Source organism: Hemiscyllium ocellatum, chromosome 4 (assembly GCF_020745735.1).
Source record: "Hemiscyllium ocellatum isolate sHemOce1 chromosome 4, sHemOce1.pat.X.cur, whole genome shotgun sequence".
Taxonomy (NCBI): domain Eukaryota; kingdom Metazoa; phylum Chordata; class Chondrichthyes; order Orectolobiformes; family Hemiscylliidae; genus Hemiscyllium; species Hemiscyllium ocellatum.
Window position 1 is genome coordinate 52,284,001 of NC_083404.1, and position 23,186 is coordinate 52,307,186.

Genomic DNA, 23,186 nt, shown 5'->3' on the forward strand with positions numbered 1-23,186 from the left:
AAAAGAGGTAGAAATTGATTTGTGTTGGACCATAGGTGCAATGCTGACAAATTAAACTGTGTGTTGGCAGTCCCCCAGTTTACATGAGTGTTCAGAAATATTACTAAATTCACAAGCCCTCTCATTTGGTGCACTCACTGCCTGGACAATGATGAAGCTGCAGCTCTAATTGGTGGGATATGGCCAATGCTGGTTTTAATACTTCACCCTAAATGTCACTTGTAGGTGATTCTGGATTAATTTCCATACATGTGAACATTGATCCTAAAACGATGTTTGGTTAGGAATTCCCAGCTTTTACAGAATCAGAACAAGCATTAGCCACCTTATCATTATTAATAATGTACAATAAGTGATTCAGAAAAGATTAATGGAGGAAACAATTATAGGTATCTGTGCTCAGCTTTCTAATTACCTGTTTACTTTTGTGAAGCTTTCCATCCACTCGATTAATTTGCCATTATATCCATTAATATTATCTCCAGTAGTATTATACGTGAAACATCATTGAACATCTTCTCAAAAGCGAACATAGATTATATTCACTAGAAAGCTTTGTGAAGTAATTTTGTTCTTTTAAATAATTTCATTGTGTTTGTAAATGATGGGTTGTTGTTTCCAAGTTAATGTGGACTTCCCCTTTTCGTTATTTTCTAACCAACCTGTTCATTGACATTATGCGACCCCTTTGGGGAAGGTGGTCTGGAAACTGGGCCTCTAGGCCTCACAAGAGCCCTTTATCTGTTCCTTTTATTCTTTGTGCTTTCTAGATAGACAGTGACAGCATTCTGTAGATTGCTATTAAACATTTCATTGTCAGTTACCAGGTACAGCTTCTAAACCTCTACAATATTAATAAAATCCTTTGTATTTTAATTGAGATTTTAGATGCATTCTGCTTATTCCAACTGTCCTTTATATAACCCTGTGATTTTTAAAAATTATACATGTCTTATTGATGACCACATTGATCTCAGAGCTAAAATTAGGATTTCCCTGCAGTTGTTCTTTCATAATGCCTGCTAAGAGAAGCTAATTGCTTCCAAGCTTTGGCCAATGCAGTATCTTAGCTAGGTGCGGAAAAAATAAAAGAGGCACTTACACTGATATAATGCCTGGTATAACTTAGATTATCCCAAACAGCTTTATATCCAATGTTATATACCTGTGAAGTTTGATCATTATTATCATGGAAGAGATGTGGCAACCAACTGAATCATAGTTTAACAGCAATGTGCCAATGAGCAATTATTTTTTATTCATGGTGGTTAAAGGATAATTATTAACAAAGGACATCACAAAGAAATCCCTTGATTTTTATTAGGAATATTAGCCAATGCAGTACTTTCAGTACCATACTGGAATTTCATGGAATAATTGTGCTCAAGTCTCATGAATGGGGACAATAGTGCTACCACATAAGCCTCTGCCAAGATTGAGAGAAAATGCCCAAGGTTGCCATCTCGATTCTTTCTTCTCACACTGTGTGATATGACGAGCATCCAGTAACCGAGCTGGATGACACAGACTGGCTCAGGAATTTGACATGAGCAATATATTGGTCGCATAACCAAGGCATACCATGTTAAAATGTGAATCCAGTTTGAACTCTAATATTTTATAAGGTAGAGTTTGCTATAGTACTTGTTCATGCCAACAAGTACTCCACATAGTGAACTCACAATATTATTTGTGCCACTGAGACAGCTGCTTAGCGGAACCTAAGCAGTTTCCCACATAGAATGAGATGGAAAAGTTGGCAGGTAAATCTACTTAAAAATAGTTTCCTCACATCTTCTACGATGTGAAGAAAAAAATGACTTTGGCACTGTTTTAGATTCTTGAAGAAGCAAGATAAAAATGTATTGGAATTTAAAAGTGTACTTGGCTTCTTTTGTTTATGTGTTCTAATTTGAAATTTGCATTTAGGTATGGATGCAATATTTTTGAAAATCAGTCTCTGTTTCTCTACCTACAGACACTGCAATTCTTTTACACAGGTCTTTGCCTTTATGGGCTGTATTTAATAAAGGCAATGGGGATCTCACCCATAGGCTGATTATCCGGTGGGAGCATGTGTCACCTCTGTTAGGGAAGGCACACTAACTTAATTGCCACCCACCAAGGAGTAGCATCACGTAAAACTAAAGAATGACATCTACTGTTCCAACCCAGATTGTGTCCAGTATTACTGAGTGGGTCTCCTATTCAATAAATATATTTATTTCCAAGTATTGATGTATTTTTTCCCCTTAGGTCTCACTCTAAAGCTGAGTAAAAATTAGCTGGGAAGTAAAAATACAGCATTTTACCTGAAATCCTAAGGGACTGAATCTAGATTCAGGGGACATTGATACCAAATTAAGTAAAGCAAATTTAGGGCAGACAGCAGGAGAAATTTTTTTCACACAGAAAGATTGTGAGCCTGTGAGGAACTTGACTGGAACTAGTAATAGAAGCAGAAGCCATCAATTTTACCTCTTCCCTTCAAATTTGTGGAGCTGGTGGTGATCAATTAAAATTCACCCAATCCTTCCTGTCTCAGTGTGGTCGATAGCAGTTTAAAATTATAAGCTACAAGATGCCAACTCCAAGTGGATTGGGTACTGTCTAGATATGCCAATTTATCGTTAATGTTGTCATTAGACTCTGGTCTATTAAACATTGTAGACTCTGCTATTTTAACCCGCAGCTGAAGTTGGAGCGAGCAATGAAAGTTTGTTCACCAGACACAAGTAGCCAGGGACAGAAGTGACCCAGTGAGGTATGGTTTTAATATTTTATTTTCTTTCTTGTAGTCTCAGAAAGTAAGAGTGCCATTCCTGCATGGAAGTAAGAGGTAAGATCAACAGGTATGAGGAAAGGATGTGAATGATGTGAATGAGGATAGGCGGTTGAATATCAACCATAAATGTATTGAATGGCAGACCCATATAGAGAGGTTGTTTGACATATTATGGACGATAAATAATTGCAAATAAATTCTATAAACTTTGGTCACTCATTGTAGATCATACATACTGTTGAGACCAAAGAGAGAATGAACATTTAAAATGGCAGTAGCATGCAATTCTGGTCTCCCTGCTCTTGGAAGGATGTTGTGAAACTTGAAAGGAATCTGAAAAGGTTTACAAGAATTTCGAGAAGATTTGTAGCTCGGGTTGAGGTTCTGGATGTAGTTTTGTTTGCTGAGTTGGAAGGTTTGTTTTCAGATGTTTCGTCAGCATACTAAGCAACATCATCAGTGAGCCTTTGGATGAAATACTGGTGGTATGACCCGCTTTTTATTTATGCGTTTAGGTTTCTTTGGGTTGATGACATCATTTCCTGTGGTGATTCCTACAAACCTACATCCAATGCACACAGAGAATATGACAACAATTATCAGATACCTGGGCAATTTTCCACTGGATGAATTTGTATATTGTAACTGTATTGAAATAGCTTAGCTAGGTAAGTTCTGGAGCACAAGTCTTCAATGCTATTGCTGGAATATTGTCAGGGCACATAGCCTTTGCAATATCCAATGTTCCATCATATCATGTGATATAATTTAAATCAGCTAAAGACTGATTTCTGTGACTTTGGGAGCCCCAGATGCAGACCAAGATGGATCATCCACTCAGTACTGGATGTAGATAGTTGCAAATGCTTTAGCCTTATTTTTGCACTCACATACTAGCCTTCCACATCATTGAGGATGGCGATATTTTTGGAGGCTCCTCGTTTTATTGTTTTTTTTGTTTGCGTGCCTTCAATGTGCATTTGTTGGTGAGATTTGGAAGAATCTCTTACAGAAGAATGAAAAACGAAAACAAGAAAATACCAATGGAGAAAAACAATATTAACTGAATGTGTAAATATGGTCCATCAGCATTTCATTCTTGTTGAGCTGTTTTTCAATTTCATTCTCTTTTGTGAAGTATTTGAATTTTCATTTCCTCCTGAACACTCAAATAAGCTCTGGGAATATGTTATCATTTTTAAATTGATAGGTTTTGCAATGACAAATTACTGATGTCTTTATATCAAAGCATTGTATTATAAATACTGAGGGAATCAGCATACTCCCTTAATATCACAAATTAACAACATCCCTTTTTAATTGTCCTCACCTGTCCCACACACTGTGGGCAAATAAGAGATCCATTCCATGCTCAAAGATTATTCTTGTTAGATAGCAAATCCAAAATTTATAAGAAGTGTTGACTACATTGAATTTTGCTAAACAATTGACGTTTATCGCTCAATAAACCTACCATAATTTCATTTCTCGGTCAACCACACTGCCCCGTGGCCCAACATTTCTACTCGCCCTCCCACTCTGCCAAGGATATGGAGGTCCTGGGCCTTCTTCACCGCCACTCCCTCACCACCAAACGCCTGGAGGAAGAACGCCTCATCTTCCCCCTTGGAACACTTCAACCCCAAGGCATCAATGTGGACTTCAACAGTTTCCTCATTTCCCCTTCCCCCACCTCACCCTAGTTCCAAACTTCCAGCTCAGCACTGTCCCCATGACTTGTCTGGACTTGTCCTACCCACCTTTCTCCTTTTCCACCTATCCACTCCACCCTCTCCTCCCTGACCTATCACCTTCATCCCCTCCCCCACTCACCTATTGTACTCTATGCAACTTTCACCCAACCCCGCCCTTCTCTAGCTTATTCTCCACGCTTCAGGCTCTCTGCCTTTATTCCTGATGAAGGGCTTTTGCCTGAAACGTCAATTTCGCTGCTCCTTGGATGCTGCCTGAACTGCTGTGCTCTTCCAGCACCACTAATCTAAGAAAATAAAGAGTCAATTGGGTGAATTTTACTGACTATGAGAAAATGGAAGGATATGCAGGCTTGTAAAATTGCAGTCCCCAACACCGTTTTACACAGGGCATTTTACCAACAGCAAGACTGGCGGCTTGTCCAAAAAAGGTGGGGAGCTAATTTCCATAATGAAAGTACTTTGCAGGGTAATTTTAAGATGCTGTCAACAAGGGAATGGTGCTGCCTGCTAAATAAAGGCTGTCTCCCAGCCTTGTCACAATGTCTTGTGGGCCAGAGAATGGATTAAGGGGAGGGAAGGCAGGCCCCAAGATGCATCAGAAGGCTATCTTCTCTGGCCCTTGATCTCATGAGTTTACTTCCTTGTGATTCTGATGTCTCATGCATTCCTCTAGTAGTGACCACTATCTCTCGAGGTGCTGCTCAATTCTTAGAGCTGCCAGTTCTGTGACTGAGCCAGCAGCACAGAAAGCCTTGCTGTTGTTCTTAATTGGATGAATGAGTCCACAGAAGCCAATTAGTGGCAACCTATGGTAAAATCTTTGAGTAATCACATCTTGTACCCTCATGTCCCTCACTCTGCTGATAAAGTTAAGGCCCACAATTCAGACCAATGAAAATTCTGATGAAAGATGAATGACGGGAAAAATTAACTTTAATCATCTCTCTCCAGAAGCTGTTTTACACGTTGATTACTTGCAGCATTTTGTTTTTTGGTTTCAGATTACTAACATTTGCAGTTTTAGCTTATTAATTAATTAGCATTCTTATTTTTATTGAGAATCATGGAAGGGAATTTATATTTGACTAATTCATCAGAGCTTTTCAGGGAAGCAAGAAGCATCATGGATAAAGAGGATCCTATAGAAGTGGTGCACTTGGATTTCCAAAAGTTATTTGGTCCAGTGCCATATCAAAGAATACTACATAAAATCAGAACTCATGGTATAGCTGGCAACATAATAGCATAGATCATTGATTAGCTAACAGGAAACAGAGAGTAAGCACAGATGTATCATGTTTGGGTTGGCAAGCTGGTGAAGTAACACGAGGACCAATGCTGGGGCCTCAAATTTTTATAATCCATGATTTGGATGAAGGAAATGAATTTATGATGGCTAAATTTGCTGATAACTCAAAGATAGGTGGGAAGGTAGGTTGTGCAGAGGACATGAGGAATATGCAAATATATAGTTATGTTAGCTGAGCAAGCAAACCTTTATCATGTTCTTTGATGCCATTCAATGAGTTTAGGATCAAGACAGACTGATCAAGGAGAAGGCGAAACCAAGAGCTTTCTGCAGGCTGAGACCTCAATGTAATTTTTTTTATATACATTCATACTAAATATTGTTACGTATGGTAACCATAGACCAGGCTCTGATATAATAGTTATATTAGATAAGGATGAAGTTACCTTCTTTGTGTCTTCATATCAAGATGCTCTCAATACTTGCTCTCATTGCAGAGTGTAGGTTAGCCTACTGCAATCTGTTCCAGCTTCGCACACGGAGTACTATTGATGGTCAATGATGCGCAATTCAGAGGCATTACTGCAAGGTTGCTCTAGGGTCCTGAAAGCCTTCTGCAACTGGCAAAAATATTATGGAAAACTGTGAACTGTTCCACATTAGCAGGAAGAACAGAACAATTTAAATAGAAGGAGTCTGTAGAATTTTGAGATACAGGGGATCTGGGGATCCTGGTACATGAATCACAAAAGTTAGCAGGTAGATACAGCAGGTGGTAGGATGGCAAATAAAATATTTATATTTATTGCAATGGAATTCAAATAAAAAGTAGGGAAATTTGGTACAGTCATACAAGATGTTGGTAAGAACACATATGTAATATTTAATGTTGGTCTCCTTACTTAAGAAATGATGTAATTGCATGACAAGCAGTTTAAAGAAGGCATATTCATCTGATTCCTGTGAAAGATGAAGAGGTTATCGTATGAGGAAAGGCTGAACACATTTATCCCGTATCCACTGGAGTTGAAAAGAATGAGACATGATCTTATTGATGCATATAGGATCCTGAGGGGATTTGATAGAGTGCGTGCTGCGAGGATGTTTCCCCAAATCTGAGGAACTACATCTTGGGGACAGGTTTGAAAAGTATCCTATTTAAAATGGAAATGAAGAGTTTTTTTTCTGACAGATAGTCATTAGTCTGTGGAATTGTCTTCCTCAGAGAACAGTGAAGTTGAATACCTTACTGAATATTTTACAGTAATTGTGAATAGACAGGTAAAACACATACCCTGTTAACCTGTGGAATTGCCATTTATCATCTGAGTTTAAAGTGAAGAGGACAACTCAGTTTGGCTGAAAACCGTAAAGTGACCTAGGTTTATTGATAAACCAGATGACAGGTAAATCTCTGTTTCCTGATTCACTGACCTGTGCCTTTAAGCAGTTGTCTAGGTTTGAATATTAGGAAGGACATTGTCAGAATCAGAGACAAGAGCAACAAACTAAAAGGAGCCCAAGGTTTGAACGGAAGCAAAACTGTAAGAAAGACAAGTTTAATTAAATAAATTGTAATTCATCAAAGTGTTGCAATTCTGGTTCTCTTCAGGTAAGTAGAATTAATTTACCCTGTGTTCCTCATAACATCTTTTTTTAATACACGTGCATCTTATATATAAATATTTGATCAGCAATTTATATGTTTCCATCCTAGAGCATTCCATTAGTGTTTTTCTCCTTCTAATAACTAGAAGATAATGCAGTTAGTATATCATTATTTTAGCATCATTGCAGATCACATGCTTGCCAGTAACTGATGCCAAAATTGTGGTTGAAAAAAGGGATCGTGTTAGCAATAATTTCTATTTTGCAAGAAATTTCTGAATTTGAAGATGGGATAAAACAAGGCTATAAACATCTTTCAACATATTGCATTCTAAAATGGTTTCCTTGTAAATGACATCTATTTATATTCTAACATTCTGAAGAAGAGTAGCTCCATCTTTGAAGAGATTAATGTATTTGTCTCATCTCTCTACAATCACAGATTGTACACCAGTGGAGACTAAGCTCATCACATGGTCATATGGTATGGTGCCAGGATTCCAAACCATGTTCTAGTGCCACTACCCAGAAGGGACCCATGCTGAGTTGTAATTGCATTCAGAGCTGGCATATTTGCAAATGGCTGACTTTGTTCTCAAAGCAATCAGTTGTAAGCTGGCCAAGTATAGAAAGAAGAGGTCTGAAATTTGGAAGCTGCCTTCTATGAGTTGTATAAAACTGTGTTTCAGCAGCAGATATCTTTTGTTGCGATATTTGCCATACATGAAGATTATGAAAAAGGGATTTTTAAACAAATCTTTATAAATGTTAATGGAACAGCATAGCTTAGAGGAATAAATTATTAACAGTGGATATTTGTCATGCTGCAAACGCATCAGGGTATTATTGTAGAGCTTAACGCCTGATCTCTGGGTTCAGGAGAGAGAACCGAAGCTGGGTAATAAGTTCAGTTGGAGGAGTTCCTCCTATTAATGTCCTGTGACTACATATCACTCATTACCTTGTCTCCCAGATGCAAAGGGGATTTTTAGCTTGTCATGACCTCTTAAATTCATGGGTTTTGCTAACATGGTCCACCAGCTTTTTTCTATTCATTCATGGGATGAAAGCATCATTGGCTGGCCAGCATTTATTGTCCAACCTTAGTTGCCCTTGAGAAGGTGGCAGTGAGCTGCCTTCTTGAGCAGCTGCAGACCGCCTGCTATAGGTCGACCCACAAAGCCCTTGGGTCAGGAAGTTCAGGAGTGGGACCCAGCAATGGTGAAGGAATGGTGGTATATTTCCAAGCCAGGATGGTGAGAGGCATGGAGGGGAACTTGCAGATGGTGGTGTTCCTGTTGCCATTGTCCTTCTAGATGAAAGTGGTAGTGGGTTTGGAAGGTACTGTCTAAGGAGTTTTGGTGAATTTCTGCAGTGCATCTTGCTACTGAGTTGTGGTGGTGGAGGAAACAGATGTTTTATGGATGTGGTGCCAATCAAGGGGGATGCTTTGTCCTTAGTGTTAAGCATTTTGTGTGTTTGTGCTGCACCCATCCAGGCAAGTGGGGAGTATTCTATCACACTCCTGACTTGTGACTTGCACGTAATGGACAGGATCTGGGAGTTAGGAAGTGAGTTACTCACTGCAGTATTTCTAGCCTCTGATCTGTAGCCACTATATTGATGTGGTGAGTCAAGTTGAGATTCTGGTCAATAGTAACTCAAGAGTGTTGGTAGTGTGGGATTCAGTGTTGTTAACACTATTAAATGTCAAGGGGCAGTGGTTACATTTTCTCTTATTGTCCAGAGGTTGTTGCATTTGAACATGGACTGCTTCAGTTTCTGAGGAGTTACTCATGGTGCTGAACATTATAATCGTCAGCAATCATCAGCAAACATCTCCACTTCTGATATACGGAAGGTCATTAATGAAGAGCTGACGATGGTTGAGCCTAGGACACTACCCTGACATATCCTGCAGAGATGTCCTGGAGCTGAAATGACTGACCTAGAACAACCACAACCACTTTTCTATGTGCCAGGTATGGCTCCAACTACAAAGAATTTGCTTCCTAATATTCATTGGTTCCAATTTTGCTAGGGCTCCTGATGCTACACACAATTGAATGCAGCCTTGATATCAAGCGCTGTCACTCTCACCTCACCTCTGAAATTCAGCTCTTCTGTCCAAGGTGGCAAGGATGCCAGGAGCTAAGTGACCCTGATGGAACCCAAACTGAGGTCAAATATCTTTTTCCTCTTTTGTTGGTTCCCTCAGGACATGCTAAAGACCCAATGTCGCAGCTATGTCCTTTAGGACCCACCCAGTTCGATCAGGAGTGCTAATGCCAAGCCAATCTTGGTGGTTGACACTGAAATCCCCCATCAAGAGTATATTCTGTGCCCATGCCACCCTCAGGGCTTCCTCCAACTGTTGTTAAAACTGGAGGAGTCCTGACGCATCAGCAGGAGGTTTTCTTTCCCATGTTTAACCTGAAGGCAGAAAACTACATGGGGTCTGGGGTCAATGTTGAGGAGTCCCAGAAAAACTTCCTCCCAACCTGTTGCTTGACTAGTCTGTGAGACAGCTCTCCCAACTTTGGCATTAGTCCCCAGATGTCAGTGAGGAGGACTTTGCAAAGTTGACAGGGCTATTTCTGCCCACGTCCATGCCGTTGATGCCAGGTGGGCCATCATTTCTTTGTTGAGACTTTGTAGTGACAGATACAACTGAGTGGCTTGCTAAGCCATTTCAGAGAGCAGTTGAGTGTCAACTACAAAGCCTAGCTATATTCTTTATTTGCTTTCTGAGAATGCGGGTGCATTGAAAGGCTATCATTTATTGCCCATCCCTAGTTGCCATCCTGAGTTGCCACTGAGCAAGGTGTGGTGAGCTTTTGATTTTAAACCACCGCAGTATTCAAGTTTAATATGAATCACAGGATGATTCAGTATTGTAGCACAAAACAATTTTGAATTACCAGGAGCAAATATAATGTTTATGAACTTTCCTTGAGATCTAGGGAAGAGATAATACAGAATGGAAAATACATAAAGCAAAAATTAAATTCAGTGGCTCCTGGTGATATTAAAAATGTATATCAAATTATTCTCTATAATTCAAGCTCATAATCTTCAAATTACTGAGGTTCTTTCATATTATTATTTTAGTTCAATCCTTTCTTCAACAATATTTGCCAGTGTTCATGTGCATCATGTCCCAATATCCTTTGATCCTCCTCTGGTAGACAGGCCTTCAACTATGTGGGCTCTAAGATCTGGAAACCTTCCTACCTTTCTATTTCTTCAACCTGATAACTTTGACCAATTCCTTGTTCATCTGCTATAATATCTTCAAAGCAGGCTTGATGTCAAACCTTGTTTGATGACACCCCTCCGAAATAGTTTGTGATGTCTTACAATATCATGTGTATAAATGAATATGAGTTGTTGCTTGATAAGACTTTGCTTTCTGTGATTGAAGCTGAATATAATGTGTAATAACCTGCTTTAGTATAAATAATTGCTGCTACAACTACTGGACAAAACACCAAAATGATATGGGTTTTTAAAAAAATACTGGTCTAAGAAATGTGGGTGTCACTGACTAAGCCAGAATTTATTGTCCATCCCTAATTGTCCTGAATGCAGTTAAGAGACAAATATATTGCTGCCGGTCTGGAAACACATGTAGGTCAGACCGAGTAAGGATGGCAGATTCCAGTTTCCAAAGGACAATAGTGAACCAGGTAGGTTTTGATTACAATTGATCGAGGTTGCATTGTAATGTTTTTGTCATGTAATCTCAGTTTGAAGTCATCATGTTGTGGATACCAGAGTGCAGTTGGACTTGTAGTACACCATAGCACTCCTGTAATCTAATGATTCTACGATCTTAACAACTTCTGTGAACATGGTCTCTTTTGGTGATCCCTTCTTCCCAACTTCCTCTGTGCTGCTCTATGGAGCCTCTCCTCATTCTCCCAGTCAATGTGAATGTCGTCCTCCCAGGCAAGAAAGAATTGGCTTGAAAACAAATCTTTAAGCCACAAAAAGCAGTTCCTCAACAGCAGCCAGACCATTCCCTGGAGATTATTGTTAAATTGAATAAATATGAGAAAGTAGTGAAAACACATTGAATTGTATCAATGGCCAGGAAAAATAATCAGCAGCCCAATTTATAATAGCTGATGACCCCATTAAACAGCACTGATAGGGATTTATCATGGTGGTGAATAACTTGTCTGCTCCAGGAGGTCTGCTCCAGGAAGTTAAACAAAAACATAAGATGGAGCTTGGAGCTCCACAATGACAGCTGATGGACATAACCTACATACAGTAGCACCTCGACTTACAAACTTAATCCGTTCCGGGACCCAGTTCATGAATCGAAAAGTTCGCAAACTGAATCAATTTTCCCATTGCTCGGCTATTTCCGGAGTCTTTTCCCTTTTTTGTCTCTTGGATGTTGGTGATGCCACAAGAAAACGATCCAGAGAAACTTGTTTTTTCCTTTGTTGCAGAATTTTCTGAAAGTGAGACATCACATTGTCATTTAAAATGTTCACTGCTCTGTTGGTCACAGTTTTGTTAGGGTGATGCCTCTCAACAAAAGCCTGCACTTCACTCCATTTGCTACAAATGTCTTTGATTTGAACACTTGATACATCTTCCTTCTCTTCTTCCTCCTCTCCAGAATGCTCCTGCTGCATAACCTTCACCTGCTCCTGTTGCAATTCAACAAGATCTTCCATGCTGAGTTCTTGTCTGTGGTCCTCCACCAGCTCCATCACATCATCCTCATCAACATCCAAGCCCATATTTTGCCCCAGGGTCGCAATCTTGTTCACTACATTTACTGATGTCTCCTCCTCAAAACCTTCGAAGTCTCTCTCAGGTACCCAATCTGGCCAAAGTTCCCTCCAGGCCGACTGCAATGTACGGAAAGAGATCTCGTTCCATGCCTTATCAATAAGGCTTATGCAGTGGAGGATATTGAAGTGGTCCTTCCAGTACTGACCAAAGGTCAAATCTGTGTCGTTGGTGACCTGGAAAACCTGGCGAACAGAGCCTTCGTATATAATTTTTTGAAATTTGCAATGACATTCTGGTCATTGGGTTGGATGAGAGGAGTGGTGATGGGAGGAAGGAACTTTACTTTTATGAAGCCGTATTCAAGGTCCAACTCTTCTTCCAAATTTGGAGGATGGGCAGGAGCATTGTCCATTAATAGAAGACACTTAAGCGGCAAATTATTTGTTTCAAGATATTCCTTGACAGCTGGTGCAAAAACTTCTGTCAACCATTCCATAAAAATCATTCGCGTGACCCAAGCCTTGCTATTCGCCCTCCACATTACCGGGAATTTAGCTTTCAATACATTATTGAGTTTTAAAATGCGAGGATTTTCAGAGTGGTAGACTAATAGAGGCTTAATCTTGCAATCCCCATTTGCATTCGCGCACAATAAAAGTGTTAACCTGTCCTTCATTGATTTGTGGCCCAGTAGTGCCTTATCCTCTTGGGTTATGTAGGTCCTTTTAGGTATTTTTTTCCAGAAACGTCCAGTTTCATCACACTTAAAAACTTGATGTGAGGCATCGCCTTCATCTTCGACAAACTTATTGAATTCCTTCACAAAGTCCTCCGCTGCCTTTTTGTCTGAACTAGCCGCTTCTCCGTGCCTTATTACACTATGGATTCCAGTTCGTGGACGAAATTTATCAAACCGGCCTATGCTGGCTTTAAATTCTTCAATGCTAGCAGTACTTGTACTCGGCGGTGTCGCCAACAAATCATGGTGTATATGTAGAGCCTTCTCGCAGATTATAGTCTCGTTAACACTATCTCCAGCAAGCTCTTTTTGATTTATCCAAACTAATAATAATTTTTCAACCTCGTCTAACAGTTTAGGCCTTTGCTTCGTTAAAATAGTCACTCCTTTAGCCACGTCAGCTGCCTTTAGTGCCTCTTTGTTCTTTAGGATAGTACAGATAGTCAATTTTGCCATGTCGTACTGCATAGCGAGATCAGATACGCGAGCACCATTCTTGTGTTTAGCTATTATTTCCTTCTTCATTTCTACAGTAATACATTTAGGCTTCTTAACACCACTAACACGACCACTTTTCACTTTCATGGGAGCCATAATGAGGGCTAATTTAATGCAAAAAGCAAAAAAAAGCATAAGAATGCTTGGACATTGGATATTCACAGCGCATGTGCCAAAGACGAACTGAATGAGATCACGTGGGGCCCAAGAGCTTTTGCGTTCAAAGCGCAATTAGAAAAGCAGAATAATGACAATGAAACCACGGGCATTTTGCTATCGTACCTTCGTTCATATCTTGAATTTCGTGCGTACTTTGAAGCAAAATTTTATTTACAATCCTGTTCGTAAACCGATTTGTTTGTGAATGGGGTGGTTCGTATGTAGAGGCACTATTGTATCTACAGTAGGCAATATGTCAGCTCTGTAGTCCCTTTACCAATATGACATCTCATGTATTTTGCAATAGATATGTGTGTATGTATACACTGTGGTTGCCACTTTAGAATTCTGAAGAGCCCATAGTGCCCAAGTAACAAGCACTAACAAGTCCAATTTTAATCCACATGGAAGTAACTTTCACTTTCACCAACTGGATGGTGACTAGAGTAGATTACCTATTGCTTACAGAACACCCCCAATTTGATTTTGTTGGTTTAAATGATAATTTAGTTCATTTTAAAAGTTAGATTTGCTAACTTTTCACAAAACCATAAAATCTGTCTCTCCTACAGGTAATGTTTTCATTCTGATTTATCATAAATTCTACATTATCATCTCTCTAATCAGCATAAGTGGAGAAATGCAGAATTTCTACCTTACCAAAAGATAGAAACATAGAAAATAGGAGCAGAAGGTCATTCAACCCTTCGAGCCTGTTTAACCATTCAGTAGGATCATTGCTAATCATCCAACTCTTTACCCTGTTCTCACTTTGTCCCCAAATCCTTTGATCTTTAAAGCTGAAGAACTACATCTAACTCCTTCTTGAAAGCATTAAATGATTTGGCCTCAACACTTTTTTTCTGGCAGAGAATTCCACAGATTCACCACTTTCTGGGTAAAGAAATATCTCCTCAACTCAGTCCTAGATGGCCTACCCCATGTCCTTAGATCGTCAATCCTAGTTATGAACTCTCTGCTCGTCAGGAATATCCTTCCTGTATTTGCCCTGCCTCGACCTGTTAGAATAAATTGATTTCTATAAGAACCCCCCCACACCCTTTTAAACTGTAGTGAATAAAGTCCTAATTGATCCAGTTTCTCTTCATGCGTCAGTCCTGCCATTCCAGGAATCAGTTTGTTAACCTTGTTTGCACTCCCTTTACAGTAAAAAATGAGGTCTGCAGATGCTGGAGATCACAGCTGCAAATGTGTTGCTGGTCAAAGCACAGCAGGCCAGGCAGCATCTCAGGAATAGAGAATTCGACGTTTCGAGCATAAGCCCTTCATCAGGAATCCCTTTACAGCTAGAGCATCCTGCTCCTGATAAAGATATCAAAACTGCACACAATACTCCAGCCTTTAAGATAGTCACTTAATCCATAATATTCTGATATCACAATTTAAGTTAAATTTATTTCCTCTCCCAGTGCTAGAGGCCAGTTTGGGAATTTTGACATGCACTACCCAAAGATTTTACAAATATTTTATTAATATGTAGGCTTGTTGGGCCCATGGTGTGGACTTGTTGGGCCGAAGTGCCTGTTTCCACACTGTAAGTAATCTAAACAAAAATTGGGCAGCACGGTGGCATGGTGGCTAGCATAGTTGTCTCACAGCGCCTGAGACCCGGGTTCAATTCCCGTCTCAGGCGACTGACTGTGTGGAGTTTGCACATTCTCCCCGTGTCTGCGTGGGATTCCTCTGGGTGCTCTGGTTTCCTCCCACAGTCCAAAAAAAGTGTGCAGGTTAGGTGAATTGGCCATGCTAAATAGCCCATAGTATTAGGTGTAGGGGAATGGGTCTGGGTGGGTGTGCTTTGGTGGGTTGGTGTGGACTTGCTGGGCTGAAGGGCCTATTTTCACACTGTAAGTAATCTAAAAAAAACTACAGGAGGTTGTCACTTAAATTTTCAAAATTTGTTGCTTGAATGAAGTTTTTTGCTGAGTAAAAATTTATGAAATTGCCCCCAATTTGCTTTCTAATGTATCCCACTTCGATCCCAGAAGCACAAAAATCATATAGTTTCACAGAGTATTAGATATGAGTTAGATAATAAAGACTGATGATCTTCAAGGAGTTAATTAGTTTTACCTCCTGCTTCTGTAATAAATTTCACAGATCCTCTACTCTGCTGGGAATATAAATTCTTTATAATGTCTAACATCATTTCTAGTTTGCTAAATCTGTACTTGTGCCCTACTTTCATGCTCATGGACTAAGTTAAATAGCTTGCTTATATCAAACATTATCTGTGTGTCTCCATATTCTAAAGGTCACCTGCCCTCACTTTTTTTTTCTTCAATTAAAATCAATTCCCATCAACAGTAGGTTGAATTTAAGCAGACAGCAGCCAAGTGATTCTCACATTAGACAAGCAACTGAAAGGTTTTGAGAGGCCATATCTTACTGTAGCAAATTGTAAAGTATTCTGTCAATTTGTGGGTCAACAACCAGTGAACATACATTTAAGTTGTCCAAATAACAAAATTCAGACAGTTTCACTCAAGTCATTCGGAGAGGAATCTAACGAATATATATATATGGGTCCTATTCTCTACTCTGTCTTTGATCCCTAATGCTTTCAAGCCAACTTGGCTGGGATATAAATATGAATTATTACCCGACATATTTCTAAAAGCGACGACTAACATGTCATGGCTCGTGAATAGCTAACATAAAGAATGAAATTGTCTAGTCTATTATTGTATTGTTGTCACTCCTTCGCAAACTATCCTATGCTCCTTTTCTGTGAAAGAAATTACATAGAAACATTCACATCTTCATGAAGTTTTGATGCTTCTCACATCCATTGTGCTTTAATGTAGGGAAACTCAGCAACCAATTCTCTCACTGTTTTTACAGGATATCAATAAAATAAATCACCTGGTAGTCTGTTTTGATGGTAGTCGTTGACAGTAAGTATCGGGCATGATGGAATGAAGTATATTTGGAACTAAATTTTAGAAATTTATATTTCTGGCTTGAGCTTCACAAATATATTAGTAGAAAATTATATGAAACACGTTAGTCTTATGCTCTTGAATTCTTTGTATGCATTTATATTGCCAAAAGTTCTAGGCTAGGAACATTATTTAGGTAAAAACAATGACTGCAGATGCTGGAAACCAGATTCTGGATTAGTGGTGCTGGAAAAGCACAGCAGTTCAGGCAGCATTCGAGGAGCAGTAAAATCGACGTTTCGGGCAAAAGCCCTTCATCAGGAATGGCACATTATTTCACAATATTTAACTCTGATATATAAACTTGATCTGCTGTGGAATATGTGGTAGTTGAGAAAACTCAAGCATTTTAATGATTTCATATGCACTTCTCTCCATAAGGTGGTACATTTCTTTCAGCAATGGCAGCTCTCTGATGCTTACCAGTTACTTTTCTTTGTATTTGAGGACAAACCATAAGTGATGGCAGTCTCTTCACTGTGTCGGGAATTATAGTCAAAGCAAACCTGCTAACAGCTAGCAACTAATCATATCATATAATATCCCAAAAGGGAGCCAGCAAACAAAGACAGGAACTTTGGATGTTGGGATTCCCCCTCGAATCCCAATAACTTGATGCCTGTCATTGCACCCTTCCTCCTAGGCTGAGATTAACTAACTCATCAAATTATAGGAGTCAACCAGAGACTTTCTTGATTTATGCAGGTCTGTATTACCTTGCATATGGCACTTAGACACTAAGTCTTTGGATCAGCAAACTGAAGATTTTGGTGTTCAAAATGAGATGGTAAAATCTTGATCCAAAAGTCCTTTATTGATACTAAAAACTTCTTGCAATTCATCAATATTATTGATTGAATCTAATTGAATCAACAAAGAGAAATGTGATTACAACTAAATAGTTTTTTTAATGTTTATGATTGAGGGAAAAATATTTACCATAACACCGGTGATATCAATGCAAAGAAAACTGAGAGCAGAAAGTCAATATTTTCTGATACATATTTGTGGCAAGTGAGGAACATCATTGCTTGCAAGAATTTTGAAAATCTAATCTCATTAGTATGTGCACAACTTATAAAAGCACCAGAGATCAATAGATAGTGCATTTAATAAGTGAGTGGTGTGAGATGCTAACAGTGTTTGGGTAATTGCCAAAAAGAAATCATGATTTTTGAGCTCATGAGATCTCCTAGAATCTCAGGGACTCAGGAGAGCTGACACATCTCAAATGGAAAATCTTGGCTCTGCTTTCCAGTCATAAATCCTCAGCATTTTAATGGAACAACTGAGGTTTCTGCCAATATTGGGAGCGACTTAATCACTACCTTTCATTCCATCATTTTTAAGTGGTAGATTGAGCTGACAGATTAGAGTTGTTTTTGTACATTCTCTTTAGAATAACATCTATCTGCTTGTCCCAGTTCCAATGGCATATTCTAACCCTTTTATTTAAGAATTGTTGTTGGTTTACATAAATCCATTTATTGGTTGCAATATTCAAGTGTTGTATGGTTAAGCAAACATGAAAGTTAATGGTTGTTGTGTATTTCACTTAGAGTAATACATGGCCACCTGCAGGGAGCTGTTAATGAACAACTTTATTTATACCTTTCCGTCTAAAGTGCAATATAAAAATAGCTCAGATCTTGCAATATATTACATCTATTCCTCACTTAATAAAATAATTGGTGCGCTAAAATATAAAACGATATGTGTGCATATGTTCTCTTAATGCAATACAATTAAACAAACATCAACAATATTTGAAAATTTAACAAATTGATTCTATATTTCTTTTGCTGAAATCACAATCGAAACACGTGACCAATATTGCAGAAGTTGTTTACATGTAAGAAGAATTGATTTTCCTTAACACCAGTATCTATTTGACACTAATGTTATTTCGCAATCAACAATGAAAAGAATATTTTTTCTTCCTTCTTACGTTCTTTGAACTCAGCGATCTGGCCTGTTTCCCGTTCCGGCTGTCTCTTTCAACTTCCATTCATTTAACTCTACTCTCTCAGCAGCTGACTGTATCAAATCAAAATTTTGACATTGACTGCCCATCCCATTTAATGGTTAGGACCATGACATTGGTTGATTTGTCTTAATTAACGAACCTGACTGAGTTTTCTCAACTAGGCAAAAGTGAGGACTACGGATGCTGGAAACCACAGTTTAGATCAGAGTGGTGCTGGAAAAGCACAGCGGGTCAGACAGCATCCGAGGAGCAGGAAAATCGATGTTTCGGGCAAAAGCCTTGCATTAGGATGATGAAGCCCTGCTGAAGGGCTTTTGCCTGAAACATCGATTTTCCTGCTCCTCGGATGCTGCCTGATCTGCTGTGCTTTTCCAGCACCACTCTGACCTAAACTCTGAGTTTACTCAACTAGTTAGTTCTACAACACTGGCAGAATTCCCGTTTCTTTTGGACGTTCACTTTGGACTGTTAGAGAAATTTGAACTGTCGGTGGTTAATTATGCTCTCCCTTCCCTCAATTTCCTCTTTCAAACAGATGAACTACATGATCATGATGGAGACTTCCTCCATATTTCATTAGATATGTGAATTGTACAGTCTCGTTACGAGATTTCCAAACATATGTTTCTTCTATCACATCTGTAGTTTTTCACCAGCACCGAACTCTTCAAAACAGCATACTTTGCTTTTGAAGTCAGGCTTAAGCAAATTAAACCTTGTCCTGATGAACAGCTTATGCTTGAAGCATTGACGTTCCTGCTCCTCGGATGCTGCCTGACCAGCTGTACTTTTCCAGCACCACACTTTTTGACTCTGACCTCCAGCATCTGCAGTCCTCACTTTCTCCTCCTTGTCCTAGATATGTGCTTAACTCTTGCACGTTATCAGGATATGGCTGACTTTTCCACAGGTACAGTATTTTGGAAACTTTAATAAAAATTTGTTCAAGAAAATGGGTGTCCCTAGTTGGGCCAGCATTTATTGCCATTTCCTAAATGCCTGAAAGACTAAAGAGAGCAGATTTTCAAATCCTTGCAAGCAGTGAGGTTCTTCATCTGCCACAAACACACATCAGAAAATAGTAACTCTCTACCCTCAGTTTTCTGTCATCTAATGTTAACGAATGGAAAATAACAGGCAAGTTTGTGACATACACTTGCACAAATGAGGTATATTGCCATTATTCAAGGGACTGATAATCTACTTTCTCAATTAGAGTGTAAGGATTTATATAGGTGGCAGTGGTAGTAAATTGGTAACTCTGTATAAGAAAATTGTGTATTTATAAATCTAGAGACTTGAGCACAGAAATTCAGTTTGATTATTCATTTCAGCACTAAAGAAGTGCTGGAGACTGCATCTTCCAGATGAGACTTTAAACTGGGTCCCCATCATCTCCCTCAGGTGGATATAGAAAATGAGGGCATTTAAATACTTCATGGCTACCATGGCAACGGCACCATTTAAATTTCTGACTCTGAGGCTGAGATTTTCCTGACTCAGCAGTGGCAGGAAAATCAAATAATTGGGCAGATTGACAGGAGGGAGATGCCGCCCCCATCCTGTCAGCTCAGGAATTACATCAGGAGCAGTAAGACAGACCTGCCTGACTAACTGCCATTAAAGGCCTTTAAATGATCAATTAAAAAATAATTAAGTGTTCAACCCACCACTGGTCTAATTGGCTATTTTCTTGGCAGCCGAAGAAAATGGCAACCTTGACAAGTGCTACAAAATGTGGCTTCCCTCCTTGGTTTAGGAGTTGTGGGGAGGGCAGTAGAGGTACTCGGTTTGTCCCATTCTGAGAATGCTCGGGAAATGAGTGTAAGGTTAGCCAGCATTTGTTGCCCATCCCTAATTGCCCAGAGGGTAGTTAAGGGTCAGCCATATTGCTGTGGGTTTGGAGTCACATGTATGCCAGACCAGGTAAGGACGGCAGTGACCTTCACTAATGTCCTTTAGGAAAGGAAACTTCCATCTTTACATGGTCTGGCCTACATGTGACTCCAGACTCACAGCAATGTGGCTGACTCTCGACTGCACTCTTGGCAATTAGGGATGAGCAATAAATGTTGTCTAGCCAGCGACGCCTTCATCCTACTATAGAACAAAGAGAACAAAAGATCCTATTCCAACTATTACCATGAAGCCTGCAGGATTGCCATTTTGGTGCGACATTGATCGACGAGTTTTCTTGTTAGTAGCAATGGGGAACATTTCACTCTTAAAGATGCCCATGCTCACACCTAGAATAAATAAGAGAAAATCTAAGAATGAGATTTTGTGATTTTGGCTATTGTGGCATTGACGTTTTGAATTCCAGCTCAGGAATAGAATGCCTTTACAGTTTCCAAAAATCTTTTCATGCTATTTCAGTGTCTCTGGCTTCTTGGCAGGCTTTTGGCTTCCTCTTATGTCTGGCCTGGATTTTATTGTTTTTTTCAGTCTGATATATCTATATGATTTATAAGTTCATACCATACCCACAGAGACAAGAGAGAACTTCTTTAATTTGTGAAAGTAATCTACAACAGAGTCTCATGGCAAATATTTCCCTTCATGGAAGGCAACACTCAGTGCACTCTCATTCCTAGTCAATGCTTTATATGAGACTGTCTGTCTGTACAGGTGAATAACTCCTCTAGTATTAATTGAAGAGTAAGATTGTTAACCTCAGTTTCTTGACCAATATTTATCTCCCAATCATCATCAAAGAACAGATGATCTGGTCGTATGACATTGTTATTTTGGGAGTTTTCTGTGTGCAATTTGTCTACTGCATTTCCTGTGACAGGACTTCCCAAATACATACTTTGCCTGTAAAGTTTTTTGAAATATCTGGTGGGTTTGAAGGCCATGGCAGAAATAAAATAATTCCTTTTTTTTGATAAAGGTCGGCATTCAGAAACGATTGTGGGTCTGTGGTATCTCTCCTGATTTTCCTTCTCATTTTAGGGAAAGTATCTGATGTTCATTTGATAAGATATGCTCATTGAATTAATTGACTAATGTTCCCAGTGGATAATGAATGATATCTCAGAGAGCTAAATATTTGGCACTTGCTACCAATGAAAAGTGATCAGTGATCAATGTAGTGTCACCTGCTTGATGGCACCTCTGATAGCTAAAACTATCTCACCTCTTTAAAGGGTTAGCCTTCACTTCTGTGCTTAAGCCCTGTCTTGAGATTGATTCAAGAGATTTGTGACTCAAGCAAGAGCCACAGCTGACACCCAATGATTAGGATTGACTCATTCATCCTTTTGAGTTGAGATGATATATAAAGCATTACATAGGAAGGTTGAAGGAAATGATTTGGACAAAGTACCTCAGAAAAAATCTGACTTTTCAAAAATATCTGTTTTACCAATTATATTTACTATTACACTTACTGAACCACAGCAGGTACAAACCTTGGTCTACGTTGAGTTATATCATTGCCATTGTGTTGAAAGTAGGGCATGACTGTTAGCTCAGCATTTGAGATTACAAGCAAGATTCTCAATCCTGGTTCCTACCCACTGATCCAATTTAAAAATTGCACATACACAAATGTAATGAATGAGCTATGTAAGCCTCTCATAAGTGAATAGCTTTATACATAGTTAGGTGTATAAAATAGGATTTGTATGAGGTATTGAATTGCCAGCTCTTCTGAATGGCCTTCAGGAGAATAAAAAGGAACTAATTTTTAGGAAGAATGTTTTAGAGAAACAATCTTGGGCGGCATTACTGAAAAAAATCTATGTTAAGCAAATAAAATGTGGAACATGCAGAATAATACTGAGGACGCATCATATTTCTGCTGTATATGACCGAGTGACAATTACAAATAGGCCATTTAAAAATAACTAAGGGAACTGGGAGATGGAGTGGGTTGATACTTTGTACACCAGAACCTGGGTTTGAATCTGACCCAGAAAAACAGATTACTTGTAAGATCTGGAATACCCAGTCAGCTTCTGAGTCATAGTCATAGAGTCATACACCACAGAACCAGGCCCTTTGGCCCAGTTTATCCATGCAGAACAGGTTTCCTAAGCTGAACTCATCTCATTTGCCTGTGTCTAGCCCATATACCTCTAAACATTTTCTGTCATGTAGCTGTTCAAATGTCTTTTAAATGTTCTACTTGTACCTGCCTTTACCACTTTTTCTGTCAGCTTGTTTTGTATATGCCCCACCCTCTGTGTGAAAAATGTGCCCTCAGGTCCCTTTTCAATTTTCCCCTGCTCACCTTAAACCTATGCCATCTTGTTTTGGACTCCCCTACCCTGGGGGAAAGACCTTTGTTATTTACTTTATCTATGTCCCTCATGTTTTTATAAACTTCTATAAGGTCGCCCCTCAGCTTCTTACCCTCCAGGGAAAAATGTCCCAACCTATCCAGTCTCACATTATATTTGAAACCTTGTGAATCTTTTTAATATCCTTTTCAATTTAATAACATCCTTTCTTCAACGGGAGACCAGAATTGTATGCAGCATTCCAAATGTGGCCTTAACAATGTCTTGTACAATTGTAACGTGATATTCCAACTCCTGTATTAAATGCTCTGACTGATGAAGGCAAGTATTATAAATACCTTCTTCACCACCCTGTATACCTGTAACGCCATTTTCAAGGAACAATGTACCTGTACCCCGAAGTCTGTCAGTTCTATAACACTCCCAGGACCCTATCATTAAATGTATACATCCTGCCATCGTCTATCTGACCAAAATGCAT

The 23,186-nt window shown here is 39.2% G+C and overlaps 1 protein-coding gene across 1 annotated transcript; it reads right to left on the reverse strand.

Moving 5' to 3' along the window:
* Positions 1–11,706: 11,706 nt before the first annotated feature.
* LOC132815200 (tigger transposable element-derived protein 1-like) lies at positions 11,707–13,445 on the reverse strand. The gene is made up of 2 exons (XM_060824015.1): positions 12,456–13,445; positions 11,707–12,354 (listed from the first exon to the last, which is right to left on the reverse strand). Exons 1-2 carry the CDS (start codon positions 13,443–13,445, stop codon positions 11,707–11,709), a joined length of 1,638 nt encoding a protein of 545 aa, XP_060679998.1.
* Between the last annotated feature and the right edge of the window lie 9,741 nt (positions 13,446–23,186).

Coding starts and splice junctions, on each gene's coding strand:
- LOC132815200 (XM_060824015.1), bottom strand. CDS start 13,445: ATGGCTCCCATGAAAGTGAAAAGTGGTCGTGTTAGTGGTGTTAAGAAG. Junction 12,355..12,455: donor TTGAATACGGCTTCATAAAA/GTAAAGTTCCTT, acceptor TCTGTTCGCCAG/GTTTTCCAGGTCACCAACGA.